General features: G+C 33.8%; 2 protein-coding genes across 17 annotated transcripts; both read right to left on the bottom strand.

The window, feature by feature from the left end:
• Positions 1-609: 609 nt before the first annotated feature.
• On the bottom strand, positions 610-6,731 carry LOC147404680 (protein PIN-LIKES 7-like). 16 transcript variants are annotated; one of them, XM_086440735.1, is made up of 13 exons: positions 6,257-6,730; positions 5,956-6,083; positions 4,030-4,134; positions 3,454-3,487; positions 3,268-3,344; positions 2,746-2,810; positions 2,268-2,294; positions 2,055-2,172; positions 1,759-1,878; positions 1,557-1,655; positions 1,382-1,451; positions 1,167-1,294; positions 610-1,055 (listed from the first exon to the last, which is right to left on the bottom strand). In XM_086440735.1, exons 3-8 carry the CDS (start codon positions 4,123-4,125, stop codon positions 2,127-2,129), a joined length of 345 nt encoding a protein of 114 aa, XP_086296861.1. In that variant the 5' UTR covers positions 4,126-4,134; positions 5,956-6,083; positions 6,257-6,730; the 3' UTR covers positions 610-1,055; positions 1,167-1,294; positions 1,382-1,451; positions 1,557-1,655; positions 1,759-1,878; positions 2,055-2,126. The 16 variants fall into 16 exon arrangements, 14 of the variants coding, with proteins under 14 accessions (XP_086296861.1, XP_086296863.1, XP_086296860.1 ...); XM_086440737.1 differs by lacking the exon at positions 2,268-2,294; XM_086440734.1 differs by having other exon boundaries at positions 1,759-2,172; positions 6,257-6,729.
• A 4,777-nt stretch (positions 6,732-11,508) lies between these two features.
• LOC147404679 (putative cellulose synthase A catalytic subunit 3 [UDP-forming]) lies at positions 11,509-18,515 on the bottom strand. Its single transcript, XM_086440724.1, has 14 exons — positions 17,941-18,515; positions 17,653-17,848; positions 17,348-17,562; positions 17,044-17,149; positions 16,709-16,883; positions 15,869-16,135; positions 15,391-15,736; positions 15,144-15,281; positions 14,933-15,058; positions 14,615-14,827; positions 14,231-14,513; positions 13,627-13,823; positions 12,858-13,208; positions 11,509-12,771 (listed from the first exon to the last, which is right to left on the bottom strand). Exons 1-14 carry the CDS (start codon positions 18,019-18,021, stop codon positions 12,187-12,189), a joined length of 3,279 nt encoding a protein of 1,092 aa, XP_086296850.1. The 5' UTR covers positions 18,022-18,515; the 3' UTR covers positions 11,509-12,186.
• Positions 18,516-27,999: the final 9,484 nt, after the last annotated feature.

Genomic DNA, 27,999 nt, shown 5'->3' with positions numbered 1-27,999 from the left:
TCAATATGAAAGTTCCTTGTATGATCAGACTATCTTTGATTTCATCTGTGATGTTTAATATCACTAAGGAGAAAACAATGTTAGATTTGATGGCTGCTATATCAAAGATGTACAAGAAATATTCTGCCTCAAATAAGGTATTCTTGATGAAAATGCTCTTCAATATGAAGATGGTTGATGGTGATAGTATGGCTGGGAATCTAAACGAGTTCAATACAACCAAAAATCAATTAGAATCCATCAGGATTAGTTTTGAAGATGAAATCAAGGTTTTGCTCATTTTTATCGGGATTGCCAACACTACAACAAATATGGCAATTAGGAACGGTTTATTACCGTTCCTAACCCACTATGAAACGGCTGACAGACCGTCTTTAATCGAGGCGTTGTTAATGAATTTAAACGGCTGGAAGCCGTTCTAGATCTCAGGATTTGGAACAGTTAAAACCGTTCCAAAACTCAGATTTTGGAACGACGTAAAACCGTTCCAAATTTGTATTTATATATAAAAAATATATATCTTAGACATCGATTTAAAATCCGATGTCTATAAGACTGATGTACCAAGTCTGAGACTTTTAGTCATTAGTTACAAACCGATATCTAAACTTTAAAAAAAACAAATAATTTTTTTTTTTATACACTTATTACCCATTGTTAAAATAGACCCAAATAGAAAACATCAAAGTTCTCTATCACATTAATTTATATACAAAAAGATTACAAATCAGAAACAATTTTTATAATAAAAGAGATCACCAATTACATAATTCAATCGAACCTTTAAGAAAGGATCTGATTAGCCGTAGCGGCTACCAGCACTGCTTGAGATCTTTGGTTCAGTTTGTGACTTGTGAGTCATGTTTTTTGTAATTGAGGCCACTGTGTTATAGAATTGTGGAATAATAGAATTGTGGGTGCCACCCCACTACTTACTTGCATAGACATGTAGACCGTCGACCATACAGTCAGGGCGAGAGCTGCCACCAAGTATGTGCACAAAAAGAGGACGGAGCACTCTTCTTGACCCACATCAAACAATTGTGTCATAGTACCTGTGAATTCATAATCAGAATTAAATATTTATTATCACATAATTATTCGACAATTGGACATAATGAAGAGATGATTGAAAGGATTTCATCAAATATGTATTAACTACATACTGATATTCACGGCTGGTGGCAGTGTAAACTGCACCATAAGCACATATTGCAACAATGGGTCTGAGGGAAGGAGACCAAGATCGCCCGCTGCTTTAACTACTCGAATTCCAATTTAGCCGACCATAATCCTGTTTTAAGTTTAAAATAATAAACTTGGTTAAGATTCTGAATTTAAATCAATCAAAGTGGTGAACTGAATGATTAAAGATTTTCACCTTGAGTAAGGTTGCCCCCAAGAATAAGAGTGATGCAAGGAATTGTGCCATCTCTACAGAATAACCATCTCTACAGAATAATTTTGATATCAGCATTCAAGAATAAAAAAGAACAAATGAAAAAGCCCAAATGTTTTGCAAGATAAGCTTAGGTTTTAGTTTTAATACTACATACCCAAGTAATTTGATAGTCTTGGATCACTCTTAGTGGAGCTCCATCACCAATGATGAGATTTTTCAGCCATGGTGTTGCCCCAAAGATGAATCCCACAATCTAATAAACCATAGAGAAGCATAATTTTGAATTAACCACCAACAAAGTAGAGGTAGTGAAACATTTCTTAAGGATATAAACCGAGATCATAAAAAGAACTTACAACGGCAATGGTTGGAAGTGCCAATAATTCCTCAGCAATTTGGTGAAGAACACCAGTTAATTTACCGCAGAAAGACACCTTGTCACCTATGAGCTTCTCGCTGGATAAGTGTGGTAAAATCTACAATGAAAATAGTTTCAAATTTTGGGATCAAGACCAGTATCATTGTTCTTGATATATCACCAACAACATGGAGTGGCAAATACCGCCATAGAGAAGGAAAATATATGATCACAAATACCACTCATTCTGTTTCATTTAATGGAAAGAAGGGAAATGTAAGATTGGTTTACTGCCATGGAGAAGGATGCATAGAATAGTCCAACAGAGCTGCAAATACTACTTTGCCAAATGGGCTACCATCCTCATTACAAATTGCAGGTACAATTGTCAAGAGAAGGTTTCCCAAATTTCCTGCTCAATTAAAAACAACAATGCAAACTAATGAGGACTAAGTAATTAGGATGAATATTGAGGAATAAGTAGAAACTATGAACTCTTGAGACAACCTGCTGAACATGTAGCAATGATCAGGCCTTCTAGATGGGGTTCGGGTTTCAGTATTTTTACAAGCACATAATCTTGAACATCAATGTGAACAATTACCTAGCAAACAAAAACAAATCATCTGTAATTGAGAACTTATATGTTTCCTCTTCAATTACCCACACTAGGAAAGACAAAATGAATGCAACGGATATATATACACAAATACAATAAATTAAAAGAAAGTTGATTCAGATTGTTTAATGAATATGCTGATTGCAACCCCATCAAAAAGAACATGCATGTTGAAGGTGCTAACAATAACATTACTTTGAATATAAATAAATGAACATGATTTGTTTAGCCAATCACAAGTTATAGTGATAAGACTTCAATTATGATGATTTTAATTTCCAAAGTCTTGCTTTGTGTATCAGTGAGTGAGTGTCAAGACTTTCATGTGCAAAGTAAAGGTAGAGTTAGATGGGTAAAGTAAAGTACCTGAAAATGATAACCTGGTCAGGCTTCCTTTTCCCTGAACTAGTATAGAAGTCCACCAACAGCTCCTTGAAGTAGAAAAAATTCATGAACCCTCACATCAATCCATATAATAAAACTAAATTGTAGAGCATGATAAAAAATAATAATTTAAAGAAGAAATCAACTGATTTTAAAAAGCTTTTGCTGTTAACATTTGAGAAAAATAAGAGAAACTTATAAGAACTGTGCCTACCAAACAATGACTTCATCCTCTGTATCAGAAACTTTTTCTCGTCTCATCAGCCCTTTGGGTAGTTTATGATATTGGATAATTAATATAATATTTTTCAGATCCATCATTTAGGCTGATCGATCTCTCTTCACAAAATTTAAAGAATATTTGCACTACATCCTTTATCATACTTGATTTGACACGTGTACCAGCATTAAGGTATCATAGGCTATATCTACTACTGTACCGTTCATAGTATGCTACCAGAACAAAACCATGTAATGATTCTAAATCCTATCAAATACACTTACACCGTGGGACAGATCAGCATCCATGATAACAATAAAATTTCTGAATGCATGCTTCAGCCCATGAGAGTAAGCGGTGCCTAAAATAAATTTGGGATTGCATCTTAGTCCCTAATTGTTTATGTTAAACAGAAAGAAATAATAAATAAATAAATAAATAAAAAAGAAAAGAAAAGAGGACAGACATACCTAAACCGAGCTTCTTTGGTCTAGCTCTTAATAGCTGCATTATCAAGAGCAAAACCATGGGTGATTATCACAAAGCCTGAATAAACCAACCCAAAAATATTAAAGGCCCAAGTATACCACTTATTATGTGATCTTCTCCATATAGTTATTGCAATTGTTTTACAACTTCTTGAATATCATCAGGACTCCCATCATCCACAATAATAATTTCAAAATCAATATCCCTAAACCAAGCACAAGAAGGGGTACCAAGCACAAGAAGGGGTGTCTACTTCAGTTTCGGGTAGTCTTATGGACAACAAATATTGTTTACACTAGTAAGAAAAAATTGCATCTCATTTAAACATGCATGTAGAACAAAAGTATGAGCTAAGAGAGAGATGCATTGAGAAAGAGTTGCTTACCTGCCAATAATTCTATATGAATACTTCTGACCCATCAGACCATATTCTATAATCATTGTAAATACTACTGAGGTACACCTAAGAGTGATATACATGGGAATGTTTACCGCACGAACAAAAAGATGTGAACAACCAAATTTCTCAATGCATTAAAAAAAATAGATGTACATACTCTGCAACCAAATGTGTCTCTAAGCTGTGAACAACCTTTATGGAGCGGTGACCCAAGCTTGGATTCTAAGGTTCTTGTGTGTGATGCCCCCTTCATGTAGCTTACCTACCAAAACAAAGCGTGCATGATAAGAATCAAGTGATCCTATGTCTATATGAGAATTAGACTTTATACTTGAGATAACATACATTATACTTGTCTAGATTTTTCAAGTAGATTGTCATAGCACCATGAAGCAAAATAATCCGAATAAGAAACATTTTGAAGTGGTATCCAGTTACGCAATTTAACCGAAGTTTTATCCGTTTGGTGTTTTTTCCTAAACAGAATTATATGGAAAGAATTATGCAAATATGAAATTCCTTAAGAGAAAAATGGAACTTAAAAGCTTATATTAAACAAAATTCATGTGCAGATTACTACTTAATGGACAACTATTAGATAGAGGAGCAATACTCATATCAGTACAAGATGGTGGAAAAGATCTCACATGCATTTTCCATACACGAGGCACACATCCAAGGTTGTCATTCAAGAACATACTAATCTTTGTATACAACTAACCATGTGTACTGTAAAGAAGCATAATCTATGATTACTGCTTCTCAGAACAGTCGACTAATTTGCTTTGATATATGGCATTGACAATGTATAAAATGATTAGATCAACTGTTCAAAGCCAATAAAAGAACACCAAACAAACTATAACTTTCAAGGATCAAAGCCAAATTCAGTCATTTGAAATCAGCAAATGCGTTAATTTCCATGCATGTAAAGATATTGATAATCAAAAAATAAAAGAAAAAATGAATTTGAAAGCCTCATTTTACCATTGCCCCTACTGCACCTCAATAGCCGCAACCACGTCAATGACTTAGGTAGTGTTTGGGAATATGTTCTCCCTAGCTTTTGATCGTAAAACCTGCTTTACGTTTTCTTTTGATCCTTAAAACCAGTCCCTTGGCATATAATTTAAGTATACACGTGTATACTTAAATTTTTTTTTTTTTTTTTTTTTTTTTTTACTTTTCAAAAAAAATTTAAGTATACACGTCCTCAACCAATCAAGATTGTTGGTGTATTGAAGAAGCTAGAACATAACTGGGTCCCCGAACTCACATGGGAGACCTCAGTGTGTTAGGATCAGTCAACCATCCACCCTAACAAGCTATAGAACTCTTTAAAATGATACTAAAATTATGTGATTTTTAACATGGATCAAGTGCAGAGAGCAAAGAAGTATTTAGTGGTCATATTGGTGGAAAACATAATAATTGAAAACTTATAGCAAAATTCCAAATCTTAGCAAACCAAACCAATAAAAAGAACCACAAAAACCCAATATTCCAGCTAAATTAGAGCAGTACCAAACATCTTAATCAACAGAACCACAAGAAAAATTAAAATAAAAGCCAGTATAGTTCAAAACTATGCAACTTAGTAATTCAACCAATTTGAGAACAACACTAAAATATCAAATCAATAAAAAAACCACCCGAAATCCAATAAACTTCAATATGATTGCTACTAAACAATCCAACTGAACATAGTATGGCAGAACTACAAATCTTAGCAAACCAAACAATAAAAAAAAAAAAGAATCAAAAGAATCCTAGCACATCTTATGAAGAGAGTAGAAAACTCTGTACCAAAGACAACAACAGAAACAAATAAACCTATAGACTTTGGAAGTGAGATTCATTGATTTGGACAGAGTGATATGGACGAATAGAATTCATTGTTGTCGATAAGTTTTGATTTGAAATTCAGAAGTAAGATTCCTTCTTCGTTTAGTGATCTAATGAAGATGAAACAACAACAATAACAACAAATTATAAGAAAAAAAACTGAAATTGATGATTTTGGAAAGTTAAATTACTAAGGTTTTTATTGAATCCGAGGTGAGAGTTGTTAAGGAAATCTTACCTTCGCAGAAAAACTGAAGAAGAAGCGAAGTGCAGAAGAAAACTAGGGTTTCTTTGATTGAATCAATCCATCGTCATTCAATCCACCATTTTGGACTTCTGATATCTACGAACCCTAAATTTGGGTAGCTGTGGAGAGAAAGAGTGTGCGTGAACCGTAGATCTAGGAAGTTGTGGAGAGAGAGTGAGTGTGTGTGTGTGTGATACAAGCACAGATATACAGAGCAAGAGAGAGAGAGAGACCTCCAACTCTTTCAATCTATATTTAGATCTACAAAATCAAAGCTAGAAAACCATATTACCTTTGCTCTAGTTTTTCTCAGATTATTGTCATTCGGGTTATTGTAGAAAACAACTGTTGAATCTTGAGGAACAGTTGTTCCTCTCAAAATGGTTGGATTTCTTCAATATTTGTTCTTCGATATGGATTCAAGAGAGTTTCTCAGCATCGAACCTCAAGAAGGAGATAGAGCAGACACAGAGAGTCGACGACAGAGAGAGAATGATATCGAGAGGTCGATCAAAGGAAAGACTGAGAGAGAGATGAGATCACGATAATGGCTCAATCTAGAGTTCGATCGAGAGAGGCTGTGAGAGAGAGAGAAAGGTTCGTTCCAACGGAATGAGACGGAGATTAGGTCGTTTAATATATGAATAAAACGGTTTTAACAAGTAAAACGGTTTAATACCGTTTTTAAATAAAAACGGCTTAATACCGTTTTAAACTTATATTCCTCTTTTACAATTTTTTTGTAGTGCAAATAGTTTGGATAGTCTAGTGGTGGCCGAGAGCAACTTTTCTGGTTCTGGTACGTTTAAATACGATTATGTTGTTTCTGTTATCCTAAGTGAAGAAGCGCATAGAAAATCCTTAGGAGCAACATAAACATCAAGGAATGCTATAAATATAAAATAAATAAAAGAAAAAAAGAGGCAGAACCTCAAGAAGTGAAAATAAAAATCATGGGCATTCAAAATTAAGGAAAAGCAAGTCAAGACATCCTCAGGGAAAAGAAGATGGTTGCTGGAACTGTGGTAAAAAGGGGCACTTCAAAAAGGACTGTAAAACTGCAAAGAAACCTATTGAGAACAATAATTAAGGAAGTAAAGACTCGGTAAACCACTCTGATGATAATGATTATGATGTTTTGATCTTGTCTATTGTTGCACGCAATGATTCATGGGTTGTAGATTCAGGTGTGTCATTCCACGCTACTTGTCATAAATAAATCTTACAGAATTATGTGCAGGGTGATTTTGGAATGGCCTATCTTGGGAATGATGAATCTTGCGACATTGTTGGAAAGGGCGATGTACATATTAGCTTATCAGATGGGACATCTCTACAATTGAAAAGTGTGAGGCATGCTCCATAATTAAAAAGGAATCTGATTTCTATTGAGCAACTTATGATTTCAAGGACATTTACTACATTCTTGGGTGGTTCATGGAAGATGAAAAGAGTGGTTACGGTGTTAACGCGTGGCAAGGAATTCATAGAAATATTTTCTCTTGTTGTGAAATTATTTACTACTAGATCTGTATTGAGTATTGTGGCAGTGGAAGATATGCATCTATAACAGTTAGATGTAGAAATAACATTTCTTCATGATGATTTGAATGAAGATATTTATATGCAGCAACCACAGGAGTACTTGACAATGGGAAAAGAGAATATGGTATGTAAGCTCAAGAAGAGCATGTATGGGTTAAAGCAAGCACCCAGCCAATGGTACATTAGGTTTGACAATTTTATGTCTGATACTAGGTATATTAAATGTCACGCTGACCATTGTTGTTATTTCAAGAGTTTAATGATTCCTACATTATTCTTCTCTTGTATGTAGATGATATGCTTGTTGTAGGTTCAAGCATGGTTGAAAGAACTCTCTAAAGAGTTTTCTATGAAGGATTTAGGTGCAGCAAAACAAATCATTGAAATGTGGATCAATAGAGATAGGGTAAATAAACAGTTGAAGTTATCTCAAGCACAGTACGTTAAAAAAATATTGAAAAGATTCAACATGGACACTACCAAACCAGTTAGCACTCCTTTAGTAAGCTACTTCACACTTTCTAAGATACAAGGTGCAATAACAGATTAAGAAATGTAATACATGTCAACAGAACCATATGCTTCTGCAATTGGTAGCCTTATGTATGCCATGGTCTGTACTAAACCATATATTACCCAAGTAATGGGAGTTGTGAGCAGATTCATGAGTAATCTTGGGAAGGAGGAGCATTGGCAAGTTGTGAAGTGGATTATGAGATACTTGAGAGGTTTTACAAATATATCACTATGTTATGGTGGTATAAAAAATAGTCTACAAGGATATGTTGATTCTGACATGGTAGGAAACTGGATGGAAGAAAGAGCATTATAGGTTATGTTTTCATTTTGGGCAGTGCAGTAGTTAGTTGGGTCTCAAGGTTATAGAAAATTGTTACTCTCTCGACTACATAGGCAAAAAATGTGGCAGCTACGGAAGCATATAAGGAAATGGTTTGGTTACAGTCTCTCATGTAAGAGCTGGGTAAGAATTAAAAAAGATTACAAGTTATATAGTGACAGTCAAAGTTCAATTCACCTTGCAAAGAATTCAGCTTTTCATGCAAGAACAAAACATATTGACATAAGGTATCAGTTTATATGTTCACTTTTAGAAGATAAAGTGATTACCTTGAAGAAGATTCACACCAGCATTAATTTTGTAGATATGTTTACCAAAGTGGTGACTGTGGGGAAATTGAAGTTAGGTTCAGTTTGTGTTGGTCTTTAAGAATAAAAGACATGAAAGACTCACACTAGGGTTGTTATGGAGGCATCGTTTCTCAACTATAGCATGTTAGTGGAGATACTCTTGATTAGTCTCCAAGTGGATAATTGTTGTGGTTTGTGGAGGCTGATAATACTGATCAGAAATGAAGTATTGTAAATGATGCCACGTTTTCATGTTGGTCAACAAGGAGGTATTGTAAATCAAGGGTATTTTTGTAATTTCACTATTATTATGTAAAACCCTAGTTTGGTTTCCTGGGATATTTATATTTCTCATTTTTGGTGAAAGGGTGTAATATGTAACTACGAGTTTTTTCTTCATAGTAGAATTGGTGTGATCCGTGGACGTACCTCAATCTTGAGGGAACCACGTAAAATTTTGTGTTTCTGTGTGTGATTCATGTTTTGTTTCGATTCGTTTCTTGATTTGATTGTTCCTCTTTTTCTCAACAGAAAATGATAATGTTTTTTATGATTATATAGATGTTCTTTAAAAAGAATTATTTGATAAAAATTTATTATTGGAAAAGAAGGTGAAAAATCTAAATAAAAATAAAGGTTCGATGGAGAAGTTGAAAAATCAAAATGGATAAATGAGATTTTTTGTAAGAGAGCCAACATTTGACTGAAAATAAGATGTAAAAAGTTATAATTCCTAATATTGAAAAGTTGAGATTTAAGGGTATTTAAGTCATTTTACATGTTAGAAGGGTAAAATGCTCATTTTGAAAAGATGGAACCTGAAATGCTAACTTTCGATTTTTAGAAGTCAGAACATTAAAAACAGAAAAATCTGCTTGAAGACATAAGTGGACATCTAAAATATTTACCAAAATGTAGGAGGGCTATGTGTCAATGGGTACTCATTTAACTGAAACTGAATCGAACCAGAATCGAAAACTCCAATTTCGGTTCCCATTTTATTTGAATCAATTAGAGTCAAGTCTAATATGGAATCGAACCGATAGGAACCAGAACCATTAATGCATTTATATAAATTTCATCAATTATTCATATGAATTATCGATTGGTGTTTTAAATGAGCTATCTCTTCTAAAAATTATTACCTTTAAATAAGATAAATTTCTATTTTTGAAAAAAAAAACCCATTAACTTATATCTTTAGTATAACAAAGTATAACTAAGTAATTTTTAGATAATATGTCAAAAAATTTAAAGGATTTTTTTATTTTTATAATGATTTGAAATTTTTTTTTTTTTCGTATGATTCTTGAGAATTGGAATTGATAGGTACCCATTTTTGTTGGCATTTCTAATTTCGATTCCATTTGTTTTGGAAGTGGAGCTAGAACCGACTAGAATCAAAATGAGAATAAATATAATGGTTATGATTCTGTGTTTCTTAGGAACTGAACTAGACCCAACCCATTGACACCCTAAGCCATGTCTAAGTCACCCTAATAGGCCTTGGGGTACGGATGTCTCTCTAAATGCACCCTAAGTTTTGGGGCGGTTTCTTAATAATCCAGCTAGTAATGACTTTCTTTTTTAATGCCCCTCACCCCGATAAAATGTCAAACTCAAATATCAATCTCGATAATTTACATATTTGATTTCAATGATTCCCAATTATTGGATGGAGATTGATATCAATGATTTAAATTGTTGATGGGTGAAACTATCAAGTCGTCGCCAAAAAGATTGGGGTTGTTAAAAGAAATGGAAAAAAACTTTGAACCGGACAGCTTGCTTCAAAATTTTGAAGGAGTCATCTTCAATGGATTACAGGTGACATTTCAAAGGAGGTATTTCAAATTTTGGTTGAAATGTAGGAGTACAGAATAAATTCTAAACAACACATGTCATGTAACGAGGAGGGTTCCTTCAAATTTTGAAGTGGGTTACCCCTTAAAAATCGGACTCTAAAGAAATCCTTCTCATTACATATTTCCCCTAATTTAAGGTTCACCACTCATTAACATTATAACACCTCTTCGTATCCTTGTCCCCACCACCGTCTATGATTTTGCAATAGCTTTCATGTTCAATGTGGAAACAATTTGAAGTGAATACCGGCTTGCTTTCAAATTTTTACACTGCAAAATCAATATAATAAATATGTACAGAAATAGTGCAGTACGGACATTTAATACAACAAACCTACCTACCAAATCGGCAAACCCCACATATTATTCATTCATTCATTCATTGGCTGTTAATTAGCTGTTTCCAGCAAAGCGTAGCGAAGTCCAACAACGCCCCCACAAACCACAAAAAAATACTAAAAAGGCACTTCAGATTCTTGTGACGACAGCGACTCATGTGATAAAATTCAAGGTAATTTTTACTCCTCTTTATTTTGATGAAAATTAGAGATGCCCCAAAATTTCTAGTTAATGTAAATCAATCTCAAAATTCTCAGAATATTTTTCTGAAAATTAGGAAATATTCAGTGAAATAAAGAGTTGCTCAATTATTCATTGAAACTTTTTCTTTTTTCTTATGCAACTAATCTATTGATTAAAAACATCATTTTTTATAATCTCCAAAGTTTTCTTTAATCACAAATAATTGCAGAATTTGAGCTTGCTTGAGATGTTTGGAGACAAGAATACTGAGGTGAGGTTCAAGATTGAGCTAGCCTTTCATGAAAGACCAAATTCAAAGTAGTATATCATCAATTTGAAAATCCAGGGGTATCTTTATTTTCAACAAAACCCAGAGGAGTACCTCAAAATTACCCTGAAATATAAAGAACCCTGACTACATAATCATAAAAGCATCCTCAAGATTCAAGCTCAGATAACAACATAAATAAATATAGTTCACTTTTTCACAAACAGTGGTTCATTACAAATACAAACACTTATAAAGAGAACCTAAAAGAAGAATTCTCAACCTACTATCACTACTACTAATAAAACTTTTTACTGGACTGGACTTGTATCCTTCCATCATCCCCAAAAACTAGCACTCTTCACTTCTTCCATCTTCAACACAACCATCTGCATTAAAGATTTTTTTTTTTTTTTTAACCTTTGTTCAGCACAAATGACCCATATGTCCCTAACAGGTACAGATTAAACCCCAGAGAGTTCACTTTTTGAAGTTTACAAATAGCAGGCAAAAGCCTACTCTTATTGAGAACAAAATCAGTATAGGGAGAGATCAACTACAATAATACATGGTCCTTCCTCTTCCCTCTCTTTTAAACAAAAACTAATAAAAGAATCAAGGAACGCTGATATAAAACTACTTTAACAATCTCCAACAAACGATCAACTTTCACACAACGGAGAGCTGAGCTCGGCCATCTTGGATTCCCTTCACCCAAGTAAGCAAGGCTTTAGGATCCAACCTCAAGAAAAGAAAAAAAAAATGCCTACACAGCAACCGACATCTATCTACATCAACATTTCTTTGCATGTCGCGATAGAAGCTCTCATCAGATTAAGCTCAGAATCTGGTAATGCGATATTCGAGGAAATGCTAATTACAGTCCAACCCACATTCCTCCAGAATGGGGCCATCAGACTTGGCCAAGAATGGATCAATCCGAACCCATAGAAGTGAGAAGATGGAAGCCAATAGGATCGACCAGACGATAATAATGGTGGGTGTCCTGTTTTGTCGACCAAGGAGACCTTTGAGAAAGGGATAGAGATGGACGATCACCCAAAAGGCAAAGAAGAGCTTACCAAAGAGTGGACCCCATGACTCGTACCCATTATTGATCGCATTTGAGATACCAGCAACCACCCCAATTAGGTTTACTATAAGCAGTGTTGTTGGAGGGATAAGCAAAGTGGTCCATTTGAATGCATATAGTTCAGCAAAATCTTCGTCATCTCCACCCTTCGACGTCACAGTGAAGTTCGTATCAATACCTGCCAAAACTTTCAAAAGCCCTTGGAAGACTGCAAAGAGATGAGAAGAAACACCACCAATGACCCAAAATTGTTCATTCCTCCACCATTCATCAATACCAACACCGCTCCATCTCATTTCTAAGATACTTGTAGCGAAAATACAGATGAAAAGTGACAAAAACCATAAGCTTGCAACGTTGCTTAGCTGCATTCGAAACAGAACAAAGAATATTACGACCATCGTCAACATTATAACTTCTAAAGCAAAGCAACCAATGGTAAATTTCAAACCTCAGGGGTGATGAATTTTCCTGTGAGAAGGCACACAGCAGGTAAGGTACAGTAAGCAAGTAAGGGAATTGATGTCCACGGATATATTGTTGCATTTATGTAAGACAGTCGCTCTAACCATTTAAGGCCACCTCCGTACCCATACCAGAGCGGGCAATGCCTGCTCAAGAAAATTTCAACAGAACCAAGAGCCCATCGAAGGACCTGATGTAGACGGTCAGAAAGATTTATGGGAGCAGATCCTTTAAATGCTGGCCTGGAGGGTATACAATATATGGATCTCCATCCATGACAGTGCATCTTAAAACCTGTCAAGATATCTTCTGTAACAGAACCATAGATCCATCCAACCTGGGGAAAAAAAAAATACAAAAACTTTTGAGGAAGATAAGAAGAGAAACATTCCTACTGTATTTTAAGAGAGCTGCTATTGGCACCCCAAATTTTTCTTATTACACCCCAATCAAAGATTAGAACACTCTCTTTAAACATTACAAAGGTTTGGCTCAAATTATAATCTCAACATTACAAACCATTACAACATCCATTCAAACAATCTCAGTAGTTGTTTAGAATTATGGTTAGGCTAATATAAAATCCTAAACCCAAGAAAAAAAGCTAGCAAAAAACAAATGAGAGCTTCTATTTGAACCCCCACTTTTACTTATTCTCAACCATTCATTTATCTTCTTTATTTTTAATTGTTGCGTAATAAGTAAAAGTGGGGTGCCAATAGCAGATTAAGGCAGCAGAGTGCATGTGATGTTACCTCTTTTCCCCAGTCTGTCTTGTCTTCGTAGCCACAGCTAATAACATGAATGGCTTCTTTTAACAGAGATGCAGGGCTAGCACTTTTCAAGGACCCACCATTCTCAAGAAGGGTAGATGCCACAAACACAGGGGACTGCCCAAACTTCTTTTCCAATTTTTGCTCAGATATCAGAGCAGATTTCTTACTCTCAATTCCTACATATACAAATCCTTCAAAATTAGCTGATGAAATCAAAAGAAAATAACAAATGGCTCAAGAGTTGGATCTCACAATTATTTTTCAAGAGAAAACATCGCCATATCAAAAAGCCTACATATGGCAATACGTTAATAATATAGTTTGCTTAATAGATAACATCTTGAAAATTTTCAAGCTTTTTAACCAAACTTCAAAATAAGACCTTTAAGGTTTGCAAATTGAGTCAGTATAGCAAATGAAGCACTATGCAGATTTCTAAGAGACAATTGGTTTGTTCCAATTTTGCAAAACCATTGCAAAGAGGGAAAATTTCACAAAAGTCAGAACTAAAAAAAATTAATGGTTAAAAAAAAAAATTGGATTTCCATGGTGATACAATACAACTAAACAAAACAAAATTTACCTTCAATGCCCTCTTCAGTACCCTCCAAAGCAAATACAGGAGGTGTCGCCTCTCCCCTCCTAGAACTTCTCTTTTTCTTCTCAGACTTGGGTTTAGCAGTCTTTTTCTTCCTTTCAGAACAGCAGCATCCACAATAGGCCCACTTTGGCAAGCAGTTACATGTCCTTGTGGGCGGCTTTTTTGTTTTTGGAGCATCATAACCATAGAGTGCTTGCCTTCTGAAAACACATCCAGTCCCGACATAAATAGGTCCTTGAATCCCATCCAAACCTTTCATGTTAATCTGGAAGCAAAGATAGGCATTATTAGTTTCCAACCTAGAAACAACCTATTTCATAAAAGAAATGACTAACATTGAAATCTGAAGAATAATTTCCTACTTACATCAAAGAATACAGTGTTCCTGTTAGCATATCGATCATTTCGATCAATACCATCAAACCTCTGCGGAAACTGCACGTAGCATACTTTCTTTCCCAACAATGGGTCCATCATAAAACACATTCCCTCCCTAAGAGCCTTACTGTTGTTGACATAATGATCACAATCCAAATTCAACAAATAAGGTGCATTTGTGAGCACAGCAGAGACTCTGACCTGAACCCCACCCCCAGACATGATTATCACCAGCAAATTAGATATCATAACTTTCTAACTGCATCGTATTACAGGGAAGCAAAAAGTTGTTTATAAGACGCTTACCAGGGCATTCATGGCACCAGCCTTTTTATGATGATTGAATCCAGGTCTCTTTTCTCTAGAAACGTATACAAGGCGTGGTAATTCATTTCCTTCCGTATCAAGTCCACCACTTTGGCCTAGAAATACCTGGAATAATGGATCAAAATAAAACGTCAGCCAGAACAAATCAGTAAGTAGATTAACAGGAATAAAAAACAGAATCCGAAAATACCTGAATCATTCCAGGATGATCCCGGACATTGTTCCCAGGCCACAGAGACCCATCCTGCATGGTCCACCCTTCTTCTGGAACCTTTTGAGCTTTGGCGACCAAAGCATTAATTCGAACTTTGAACTCCTCGTACTCCCTCTGCAAGCATTAAACACCACATATTGTTTATGGTCTAAGCCAAAAAAAAAAAGGGCATCACTAAGAGGTGGTAGTAAAATTGAACAGGATTTATCAACAATGTCCGTACCTTCATTGCCCTTCGCTCCTTCACGAATGATGGTAAGATCTTATCCTTGAGATAATCCATCTTTTGGGCAAAATAAAACTCTGGTGCCCTTGGCTCAATGTTGAACTTCTTACAGAAAGGGACCCACTTTCTTGCAAACTCCGATGTTTCTGATAAAGCTTCGAATGTCAGCATAGCAGCACCATCGTCAGAAACATAGCAGGATACCTTATCAACAGGGTAGTCCACGGCAAGAATGGATAGAACAGTGTTGGCAGTGACCAATGGGGGCTCTTTTAAAGGGTCCACCGTACTTACAAATAAATCAACCGCACAGAGTTGTGAAGGCTGGCCTTCTTTCTCATATCTGAACAAAGAAATTGGTTTAGTATTATAATTTGATCAACAAGCTAGGTATGAAATCAATAAATAAATAAATAAAACAAATAATAAGAACAACAACAACAACAACAACAATTTTATTAGAATAAGCACTGACCTCAAGGATAACCTGTCCAGATAAGTTTCCCTTTCAATTGGGAGCCACTTTGGGAATTGATCGAGAATCCACGAAATACCAAACCAAATCTCACAGATCACAGATATGAGCCACAATGGATAGGCATCATTAACAGGATTCATAACCCGGTAATGAAAGAAAAATCCAAGAACCACTAGTCGGATGATGATGATCATCCGATAAGGATTGATCCTGCTTGATGGAAGGGGCAACTTTCTCGATAATGGTTGTCTACCTTCATCCATTCTGATAAAAAAGAAGATGAAAGCACAACATTTTAGATTTATAATTTTAACATTTCCTTAGTAGAAGAGTGTAAAATAATGATTCCCATTGTTTTTCTTATATTTAATAACATCATTAATAGGAAAAAAATTAAAGTAAAAGACCATAATTCATGAACTATCAGAGTCACAAATCATCATAATTAACCATCAAAAATAAATAAAATCATTATTTTTTATTTTTTTTTAAATAAAAGAGATGGCAAATACTTCTTTTTTATTTAATAAGAGATCTCAACGACTTGTAAGAGTACAAATGCAGATGATTAACCATTGAACCGTCTGCAACTAAACAATTGAATTATCGAGAAAATAATGAAATAAAGGTCACTAGAGTGCCATCCATCATATATTCCATGGAAAAGTGCATTTTAGATTCTAGAAGACATAAGGGCTTAGCATAAAGGAGTACGGTAATCCGGTTAATATAACCATTGAAATGTTCATAGTTAAACAATTTTAGTATCCATTGTGACATCAAGAGAATTATTTATTCAAGATCTTTCAATTCTATAGTGGTTTATTGAGTTCTTACATTGGTAGATCTGGCCCATCACCATCACCGTCCCAATCTTTGCCACCATTTTCATTCTTCATCACTTGTAACCTATCTTGCTTCTGCTTCCAATTCTCCACCCTCTCCTTCCAAGCAACACTTCCATAACCATAAGCAGCCAAGTCCTTTGAGGGATCCATGGATCTAGGTTGAACTAGAGAAGACAATTTACATGTGAGTCAAATTCCAAGCTCACAAAAAACTTGCAATGAATCACAAAGGAAGAAAACTTTCTAGTTCCAAGATTTAAATTGCAGGATCAACAAAATTAAAAACAATTTGGAACAAACTGTTAGAAGTGTAGATCCAAGTACCTGGAAGATTAGGATCTGAAAAAGGAAGGGGGTGTATCCTTTTCCCTCCACCACTTCCCAAGAAAGAAGGGACCAAGGCATGATGTTCAGGAGGAATATCATCAACCTATAACAATCAAGATTATTTATTTCACAAAACACCCTACATAGTAACACTAGACAATACATAAACATCAAATAAAGTTTTAAAAAAATCCAGAAAGTTCAACTCACTATTAAAAGAAACCCATTACACAACAACAACAACAAAAGAAAAGAAAAAAAAAACCAGCCCAACAAAGAAAGAAAATAAGAGATGTAGTACCATCTGGCCATTAGTGAGCAAAGGAACTTGAGGCATTGTATGGAAAACTTGAGGCATTTCCATATCACCAGCTCTTCCATAACTCATGTGCCCCTGAAGCATGGCCTCTGCAATATACTGCTGCATATCCTGCTGATCCCTCCCCATGAAATTAAACTCATTCTCAATATCATCTACACCATCTTCTTCTTCATCCCCCTCAACTCTAGCACTCCCTGTAAATTTCAAATAATTCCCAAAAACTCCTTAAGAAATTCAAAACCCAGAATCTACAAATTTGAAAGGAAATGAAATGAAATCCATACCTTTGAGACGTTTGAACCTAGTTTTGCACTGTGGGCAGACCTGACTTCCTTCCTGCCTTTCATATTCATAACAAGTCCTGCAAACAGGAAAGGCACACTCATTGCAGGCAACGAAGAGCTCTCCATCGGAAGTTAAACCCACATCATCACCACAAATCTGGCAGATTTGTCCACTTAATTGTTGCAATGGCTTCGGCTGCAAGAACAAAAACATAACCATAAAATTACAACTTTAAATATTCTTAAAATATTGAACACAAAAACAAGTAGCAATGCAAGTAAACTTACTGCTGATTCTGCTTCACGACGGATGACCACAAGTTCGTTCCTATTGTGAGAACCTGCAACTAAACCTGCACCGGCCTCCATTCCTCAAAGACAACACCCACTACTAAAAAAAAAACGATTTTAATTTTCAGATCTATCAGATTCCTAGAAAACCCAGATCGAATTTCGAATACCCAGACCAAAAATTTCGAAATTTTTTCAGATTCTGATGATAGTAGAAGAGATTGTTGCGATATCTTGGAAGGGAAGAAGAAAGAAAGAAATGAACCCTCAGTCACTTAAGACCATCTCATCTTTCTTCTTCGTCTTTGAGAGAAACCAGCAATCACAAATACCTTCTTCACTCTCTTATTATTATTCCTTTCTTTTCCTCTCAAACAAATTTCACACCTTTTTTACGCCCAAAAGAAAATATTAATCTCCTTCAAATCACCAATGCAGAAGAAGATCATACACAAAGAAATAATAAATTAATTAATAAATAAAATAGAAGAACCCTAGCAACAACAACAACTCTCTCAAATAATACAAGTCCAGTCGTCCATGTGTCGTGTGCAACTTCTTTTATTCCACTCGTTTTTTCTTTTCTTTCTTCTACATTTATCAACATCTCCACCGACACCGACACAAAGCTTACGTGTCAAAAACAAAATTAACATAAACCCTAATCCAATCTATCTCCACCCTTTAAGATAAATAAATGGCTTTTACAGTTTGTTTACTCCACTCAAATTCATCTCGTGAACCAATAAAAATTAAAAATATAATAAGAAATAAATTAAAAATATGGAATAAAATAAAACAATTGCGACCAACATCAACAAAGAAGATAGTGAAAAATAAATAAAGGCAGAATACAGCTGTGAACATGTGGGTCAGAAGTCACATCAAGAGAAGAGGGCAGCTGCCCGCTTCCCCACTCCCACCTATGTTCTGTCATCTCCTTCGCAAGAGACCCCACAAATACACACACATACACACGCACACTCTGTTTCTTATTTTTCAAGGGATATGATGCTATGGTCCAGTAAGTAGTCAGATATCTAACCACGCTTATGTCAGACTTTATGAGAAACCTCATCTGATTCGTTTTGACTTTTATATTTTAGAATCAGATGTATGGCTAAAACTGAGGCAGTATTATAATAAGCTGCTACTGAGAAGTATAATATCACTGCTAGAAGGAAACATGTGGTGTTAAACATAAATATCCAAGTCAAAATTGGCCATTCAAAATCCTTTCAGTATACTAACTCCATGAACTATGGCTGTCAATGATCAGCTTTGGATCGGTTCGGGTCAGGTCAATGTGGGATCAATTCCGTAGGAACCGCATTAGACGTGAAACCAATCTTATAAGTGTGGGATTGGATTTGATCCTTGGGTTGTTCTTATCTGATGTTAGTATTTCTAATCAGATTTGATAAATAAATTTTGGATTCGTAATTTTGTTCAATTCCTATATACTCTCTAATCTTTCTCTCAGATAGTATTACTTAGAATCTTTGACCATGTGATGATTATGTATACGAATATATTATCATGATCAAGGGAGTCTTTAATTTGATAAAATATAAAAGAGCAAACAAGCCAACATTAACATTATGAGCTGTGAGAGAATGCACACAGTTTTGGTACCCAATTGTTAAGCGGCTGATGTGGTAAGAGTGCATAATCAGAAAAAAATTTCTTTGAGATGCGTAAGAAAAAAGATGGGCGCTACCATACTTACGTTCTAAAACTGCGTGCATTCATAATTATTCCAACATTATATACATTTGCCTATGTTAGGTACGTATTTATAGATTCCCCCGCCTGGATTCTAATGCATGGCATCTTCACCACAGTACTCTCATGGATAGTGACAAATGTTGATCATCCTACACATAAGTCATGCAATGACTTGGTGTTATGGTCGATTTGCTTAGTCTCTTAGTCTTAGATCAGATGCATATATATACTTGAGAAATAAGATTCTCCTCTCTCCTCACTCAATATAGGAATAAATTTCACATATGTAAATAAAATTATAATTTATATATTTTCTTACATTTTATTGGATCGGCGCTAGGTTATCAAATTTGATACTTATCAGAATCTAAATCCTTGTTCTATATCTAAAGTTTTTGGAACAGATTGCATGCATGATCCTATTCATTGACAGTTATAATTAATCAATTGACGATTTTATGATCATTAAATTTTAATATTTTATCAAATTTTTAAAAGTATATAACTTTTCATTATTGGATCAAAAGATTTAAGCTACAATTGCAATGGAAGAATATTATCAAAGAATTCCTTAGAAATATTTATCCCTAAAAAATTTCATATGTATCTCTAAGAAATCTGTAATTTTTTATCTTTAGAAAATTATGTATAATTTTGTAACGTTAAAATTGGGGTTCTATTGGTCACTATTGGTATAATTATATTGGGAAAATTACTTAAAATGACTATGGAGGAGGGATTTTTTATCTGAATAGTCTCTAAGTTTTGAGTAATTTCCTAATAATCTATTAAGTAAAATTTTCTTTTCTTAACAGTTTCTAGACATTATCTCTCATGTTTCTCATGATTGGATGTCCAAATCGTTTAAAGTTTTCATCGTTTTCATTTTTAAAAAATAGATTTTTGACATTTCAATTGAGTTTTGGAGACTCATTTCCTTCAGAAAAGATTTAAGAAAGAAGAAGAAGTCATTTTCAATGATTTTTTTCAAATATTTTGAAAACATATGTAAAAAACTAGAGTTTTTTCACTTTTGGTTTTCTTTTTTAATGAAAATCAATCAAGAATGGTTCTTTTGAGTTGAAATCCTTTAAACAAACCCTTATCTCAAGCTTTTAGTCGACATTTCCATGTATTTTAGTTATAAAAAAAAAATTAAAAAGAAAAACTCAAAAATTGAAAATGGGTGAAGTCAACAATAAATAAAAAGCGTCGAGTTCGAAAATAAATAAAAAGTGGTGAACTCGATTATAAATAGTGGTGAGTTCAACAATATAAATTGTGAACTCGACACTAAATACAAAGGCGTCGAGTTTGACAATAAATAAAGAGTTTTGTTAACATGTGCACACACATTAAAGTGCAATATTTTTAAAAAATTGAAATTTGTATCAAAGAATACCCTCAAAAAATATTTTTTTAATCAAAATAACCCTTGATAAATAAATTGAAATTTGCAATGTGTATTTATTGCACTTTAACATGTGCCCTTAGGGTACACATTAACAAGACCAATAAATAAAAGGTGATGACATCGACAGTAAATTAAATAAAAAGCAGTGAATTTGTCAATAATGAAGAATCATACTACATAAAACTTAGTGATTATTTATAAATGAATCCCTCCACCATAGTCCTAAAGCAATTTTCCCACTTATATTTGGGTCCAACGCTTGACTTTTGGTGGAATCTGACCCTCTAACAGCTCTTATTTGAATTCTTCTACGTCATTGCTATCAAACGGACCTTTCATTGGACCTAATGCGTGAGCTGTATATGCTCGTATGCCGTGAGTTGTGTAATGTGTGTGATGAGTTGTCAGTTTTAACTTTTGACTTTTGCTGATTTCCAGATAAATGGAAAAGGGCGAATCTGAAATAAATAGAGAGCTGCCAACTTGTACATATCATACCTCAATTAAAGATTAAAACACATCATACCTCAATTAAAAAGTAAAACACACTTTCATACATTACAAAGGTTTTGGACAAATTATAATCTCAACACTACAAAACATAGTAGGTTCCAAATCTCTCGACTTCTAAGAATGACTCATGAAAAAAAGCATATGATCTTAACTCTTTAATGCAAAATCTAATGATTGAAATTTACCCTTAGGATAAGTATCTCCAAGATTTATGTTATCAAGATACTCATAAATCTCAACTATTGGATTTTGTATTTTGAGGATTGGGATCATGTATTTTTTTCATGAGTAATTCTTAGTAGTCAACGGATCTCAACTCAACATTGTAACACTTAGTTCAAACAATTTGAATCATGTATAATTATGATTAAGCTCATATGAAATCTTAAATCCTAAAAATAGAAATCTAACAAAAAAAATTGATAAAACTTCTATTGGCACCCAACTTTTACTTATTCTCATCTAGAGATTTTTTCAAAAACGTGCGCAACTTTTGCAAAGATTCTAATTCCGGTGCACTATTTGTTTTAATTCTCTAAACATGTTTTCTGAGCGAATTCGTTAGTGATCTCATTGATAAAAGTGACAATCTCACTTGTAAAAACATGTTTTAAGAATTAAAGTGAACAACATACCAAACTTGAAATTTTATCATATTCAGCATAAAAAACGATAATTTACCCTATTTTATGTAATAAGTAAAATTTGGGGTGCCAATAATAGCTCTCAATAAATATTAGGATGCGGTGTACTCTTTTGGCCAACCCTTTAAGTGAGCCTTGACTCAATAATAAGTTAGTTGCAAATAATGTTTTATAAATAGATATTTATATATAAATTAAATATTATTTTTATATCATAAAATATGTTAATTTACAAATAATGTTTTATAAATAGAAACTTAGTCATCAATTTTTTTTATAAATTAATTTATTTATATGAAAAATGTCAAAGTTGGTTGATTCCACCATGATTTTTGAAATATTGGGTGAGTCATCCATGTTATGGAGATCGAAGCAAGAAAAGAAAAGACTAGCATTTCAAAAGAATTTAGACTGCCAACCGGAAAGGGTGGGGGAAGAAGATGAAGAAACCCCTTTCTCACCCTAAAGGATCAAATATTTATAACTCAACAATGTTGAAACGATATCCTAGAATTCTAACCAATATATTTAAAATCCAGACTGGTCCACAACTTTCACGAGCCGAGTAAACTATAAGAAACCATTTAAGAGGAAATTGAACGACCCATCCAAGTGAACTGGTTAGCTTCATGACCTCACTGACCTCCTAACTAACAATCTGTGAAGAAGTCATTATGAATCAAATTTAATAAACCTTAAACTTTAGGGGGGATTTAGACGTACTTCTTCCTATTTTGGTGAATAGATTAGATACCTATGATATGAAATTGATGACATTGAACCATGACCTAAGATCTTCTCTTATAAATTAATGAAAAATAACCAAAATTTCCTCATCTTCAACTTGTAATCGGGGGAAAAAAAAAAACCCTTGATTTTCTTCCCAAAATCACTCATTATGGAATTCCTTAACCTTTATTGGACATTATTTTTAATTTATTGAACCTCATTTTGAATCCATAATTTTCAACCTCAACTTAATCTCTTGTAGAAAATCATTTTTTTTTCCATCAAAAACTCCATCATCTACATGAAAAAATCATATCTCGCTTGTACATTTTGTGGAGACCATTTTTATCACATTATTAAGATAATGACACTTGTCCTTAAGTATTAGGTGGCCCTAAGATAAAATACTCATTTGATCCTTGAAAATCAATAGTAGTCGAAAATACCAATCTGAAACCAATGGAGAAGTAAAGTTAACACTTCTCGAAAAGGGTGTTAAAAAAAGTGTGACTCAACATCTTAATTCAAATGGGAACAATAAGTACGATGATATTGCATTTAACAACTTAGCTCGGTACTATCCAAAGAGAGTACGAACAGAGTTACTAAGAGTAAAAACTAAGGTGATTAGAACAAGGGTGAAAATTAGATTTCAGATCTATACACGAATAACATAAAATAGCCTAACATATCAATAAAACTAGCAGATCAAGTTTAATATTGTAATGTTTTAGAAATCCAATATGTATCTCCATAAATTCTGATTGATGGTTAAATTTGGACACTTAGAAATAAATTTTTTTTCTTAGAAAATGATTCTTGAAAATCCGAAAATATCATTAAGTTCGTATCAAAAAATTATCCAAAATAGACTATAATTTTGTAAAAATCGAAGCCTAGGATATAGACTTTTTAAATAAAAAAATTAAAATAAATTCAAAAATGACCTTTACATCCTTAAGTCACAATAAATATCAAACTTATTATAAATTTACAGGTTTTTCATTCACTTCTCCAAAGACAAACCCTAACCCTAGCTTCCCTAGAGATGGAAGAATTGATTCAAGGATTGTACAGCAAGATTCAACACTCAACGAAAGAGAAAAAAAGTTTTTTCTCATCAAGGGCTTCGTGTAGAATCCAAGAAGATCATAATTTCGTCACAAAAAAAAAATGAAAGTGAACAAAAAAGGATATTAGGAGTTGATCTCGGAGTCATAGCATTGCAGAAGACACTAAACATGTAAGAACTATTCCCTTATATCCTTCAATTGCTAAGTTTTTAGTAGAAAATCATTTTACATCCAAGAATTAGATTTTGAGTTCAATTTAGGGGTACATTCTTTAAAAAACCATGCATGATTAGATGATTTCAATAATTGATCTGATTTTTAATTTGTAAAATTTGTATTAAAAGTTACAAATAAAATATATCTATTAATTTTATGATCATGAACAATTGAGAAAAAATTAAAAAGGATTGGGGATAAATTTGGGGTGAAATTGGAGAAGAAGATGAAAAATTATTACGTTCGACCGACCCAATAATGCTCAATCGACCTAGCTTAGCCGACCCACCCATCATCCCACGAAGGATTGCAAAATGTACTCCTTTCGGGTGTGGTTGACCCAAGGAAAGTTCAGTCGACCAACCTAATGGGAATGGTTTAAAAATCTAAATTTCTATTTATCAAAATATAATTTTTTATTCCAAGAACAAAACGCAATTTACAACGTTTTTGTTAGATTTTCAAATCCCATTATCTTTGATGTTATTTTAAATTAAGCTACAAAAACTAAATGATTTCAATATATTTATTTAAAACTTTTATTTCAAAAAACCTATTTTTACATTTAGATAATTTTGAAAATTCATTTTTTCCAATTGTAGACACCCCATTTTTGCATCCGCCTGATTAATCAAGTCGTCGACCCGATCGCAAAGGTTCCCAATGATGGATGTCTATTCCAATGCTTTATTTTGTTACCAGATATGTTTCAGAAATCCGGATGAGATATCTCGAACTGACAAAACTTAGAAACCACGCTACGCTAGGAAAATACGACCCCAGAAACATAGAAATCATCATCTTGCAAATAAAAAAGAAGCTTCACGATAAAAATCACTAAATTATCAAAATACCCCTAACATCAAAACAACTCTAGAGCCTGCATTACGCTTAGGAAAATCCACTCAAACACATAAAACAATAAATCGAAACCAAGTAAACCACTTCGCCAATTTTCACAAAATTTGACAAAATTACGAAAATACCCCTCATAAAGTTCACGATCATTTCATGCAAAAAACTTCATAAATGACAAAAACCAACATTTCCATTGAATTCCTTACGAAAAACTGATTCCAAAACATCTTGGAACATTGAAAAATGACTTAAAACGTAAAAAATCCTCTCCAAGGGCAAAACGGTAATTTCACAATTTTCATAATTAAAAAATTCGAAATTAGTAAATAAAACATTAAATAATTAAAGTGAAACATTAATGAAATTAATTTAAAATTTTGAACCTAAAAAATCGATTAATTGGACTGTCAGGCAAAATTGTTGAGGGTTCGTGGGATATTTCTTTAAGAACCCCTCCATTTGGGGGTCCAAAGAATTAAAGATATAATAGAAAGGGATTCTCCAAAAATTTAAAATCAATCAAGCAAGACTAAAGTCAAGATATTAAAGTTAATCAAATAAGACCAAAATCAAAATAAAAGTAAATCAAGCAAGACTGAAGTCAAGGTCAATCAAGTGAGACTGAAGTCAAAATTAAAGTCAATCAAGCAAGACTGAAGTCAAAATTAAAGTCAATCTCATAAGACTAAAGTCAAAATCCTAAATTAAAACCCTAATCTAAACTAATCAAGTCAATCTCATAAGACTAAGGTCAAAACCCTAAATCCAAACCCTAATCTAAAACTAATCAAGTCAATCTCATAAGACTAAAGTCAAAACCCTAAAACCCTAAAGACTAAGTCAAAACCCTAAAAGAAACCTTAATCAAACCTTAATGCTTCTAAAAACTTTATAAATAGGAGCCTCCACACCCTATTTTCGTATCAAAGAAAAAACCCTAGAAAAAGTAGGTGAAGAAGCCTCCACAACCCCTCCAAAACCCTAATTTTGAAGCCCCAACTCCTTCCCTAACACCCCTACTCCTATTTTAGCCTAAAAAACACCCAAAAACCTCCCAAAAACATCCCAAAAATCCATCACAAATTCAAAGCATTCAGATCCAAGAAGGAGACACCTTGCCTCGGAGATCAGAAATCAGATCCGGAGACAAAACGAAGCAAGGAGTACGATACAAGGAACTGTTTTTTAGATCTGAGGGAATAGTGCTTTTGTAGATCGAAGGTAAGGTTTTTTTATTATTTTTTTAATCTAGGTTTCATCATTAGCAATGTAGATCTATTTGGGATAAGCAGAGACCGGCATTGGCCGGGCGGGGTTGGTGCCTAACACCTTCCAACCCCGTAATATGATCCCCGGATTCAGATTTCTATAGTAGATTAGTTCTTTTTATCCATTGTAGGGTCAATTTGGTTCCTAGACCGTAATAACTAGGTGGCGACTCCCAAACCTCAAGGGTCAAAAGCGGATCCGCGCACCCCGCGGATCGAGGGCGCTTTCAGTGGCGACTCCACTGGGGACATTGAGGATCAGACTTGAAAAACCCAAGTATGGGAGCATTGCCAACGACCTAGTTTTTTGTTTTTGTTTATTTTGTTTAATTCTCAGTTAGTTTCTTTTTATTATTTGTTTATTGTTTTTATTTTTATTAGTACATCATTAATTATCTGATTCTACTCGGAGCACTTTGATCTAACATGTTAATTTTTATGGTTCAATCGAGGATCATTTAGAACGATCCTAAATAATGAAATATCCAAATTGACATATAAATCGAGAATGGGATGATGGTGATTGGGATAGGAAGCGATCATTTTTATTTTTATTTTTATTTATTTATTTATTATTATTATTATTTTTGTTTTGGCGTGTGGTTGTTTTTTTTCTACGTGATGGATGATTTAGAAAAAAAAAAAAAAAGAATAAAAAAAATACAGATTTTCTCCTGTTCCTAATTTTTTTTTTCAAATTATTGTTTTTAAATTTTTTTTTTTTTATATACTATGATGTTGCTGACAAGTGAAGTTTAAAAAAAAAAGTTGGATGGTGTACCTCTTCCTTTTAAAAAAAAATAACAAAACAAAATTTTTTTTTGGCTTTTAAGTGTGCTGTTGACAAACAGCAACAACTAAGGTTTTTTGTGAGTGGGGTGCTATTAACAAAAACTGTTTTTTTCCATTTTCTATCTCCTTCTTACATGAGCTGAAAGTGCAGCAACCATACACGTTAAAAGCAAAGAATTTCAGAGAGAGAGAGGGAGTAATCGAAGTATTTTTCTCCAATTCGGAGATCCAACGTTTTCTCAACAAAACTTCTTTGACTCTTTCTCACGCAGAAAATTTTCTCAGAAGAATCAAGATTTCGTTTTGAATCTCTAAGGCTGTAAATATCGTTCTAGATTTCCATACGTTTTACGTCTCTCCCAAATTCGATTTATATTCATGTATTCAAATCCGGTACAGATTTATGTCTAAGGTTTGATTTGTTTTTTGAGGGGTGGGTTTCCGAATTTGTGATCTTTAATTCCAAGAACAAAGAGGGATTTAAATTTGAGATCTGGTTGTGTCATCCATGGCTGTTTTTTTTCCTTGATTTCTATTTGAACCATCCGATTCCATCTCCATCAAAGGCCAATGGAGACAGAAAGATCTCCTCAATCGAACTCTCCAACATTCTTAGCATTCTCGGATCCGAAACCAATGGAAGAGATTGATATAGTTGGAAACAGCAAGAGGGAAAAAATGCCTCCTCTCTCTCTCTCTCGCTCTCCTCTACCATCAATTTATCTCTCTAGTCCTCTCTTGGCAGCAACGTATTTAAAAAAAAAAAAAAAAAGAGTTTTGAAGGTATTTTGGGGCAGCAACTTATATAAAAAATCTTAAGT

This window comes from Akebia trifoliata, chromosome 4 (genome assembly GCF_017979445.1).
Source record: "Akebia trifoliata isolate Shusen 1 chromosome 4, ASM1797944v1, whole genome shotgun sequence".
In the NCBI taxonomy this organism is placed as follows: domain Eukaryota; kingdom Viridiplantae; phylum Streptophyta; class Magnoliopsida; order Ranunculales; family Lardizabalaceae; genus Akebia; species Akebia trifoliata.
This window is presented reverse-complemented; position numbering and strand designations above follow the sequence as displayed.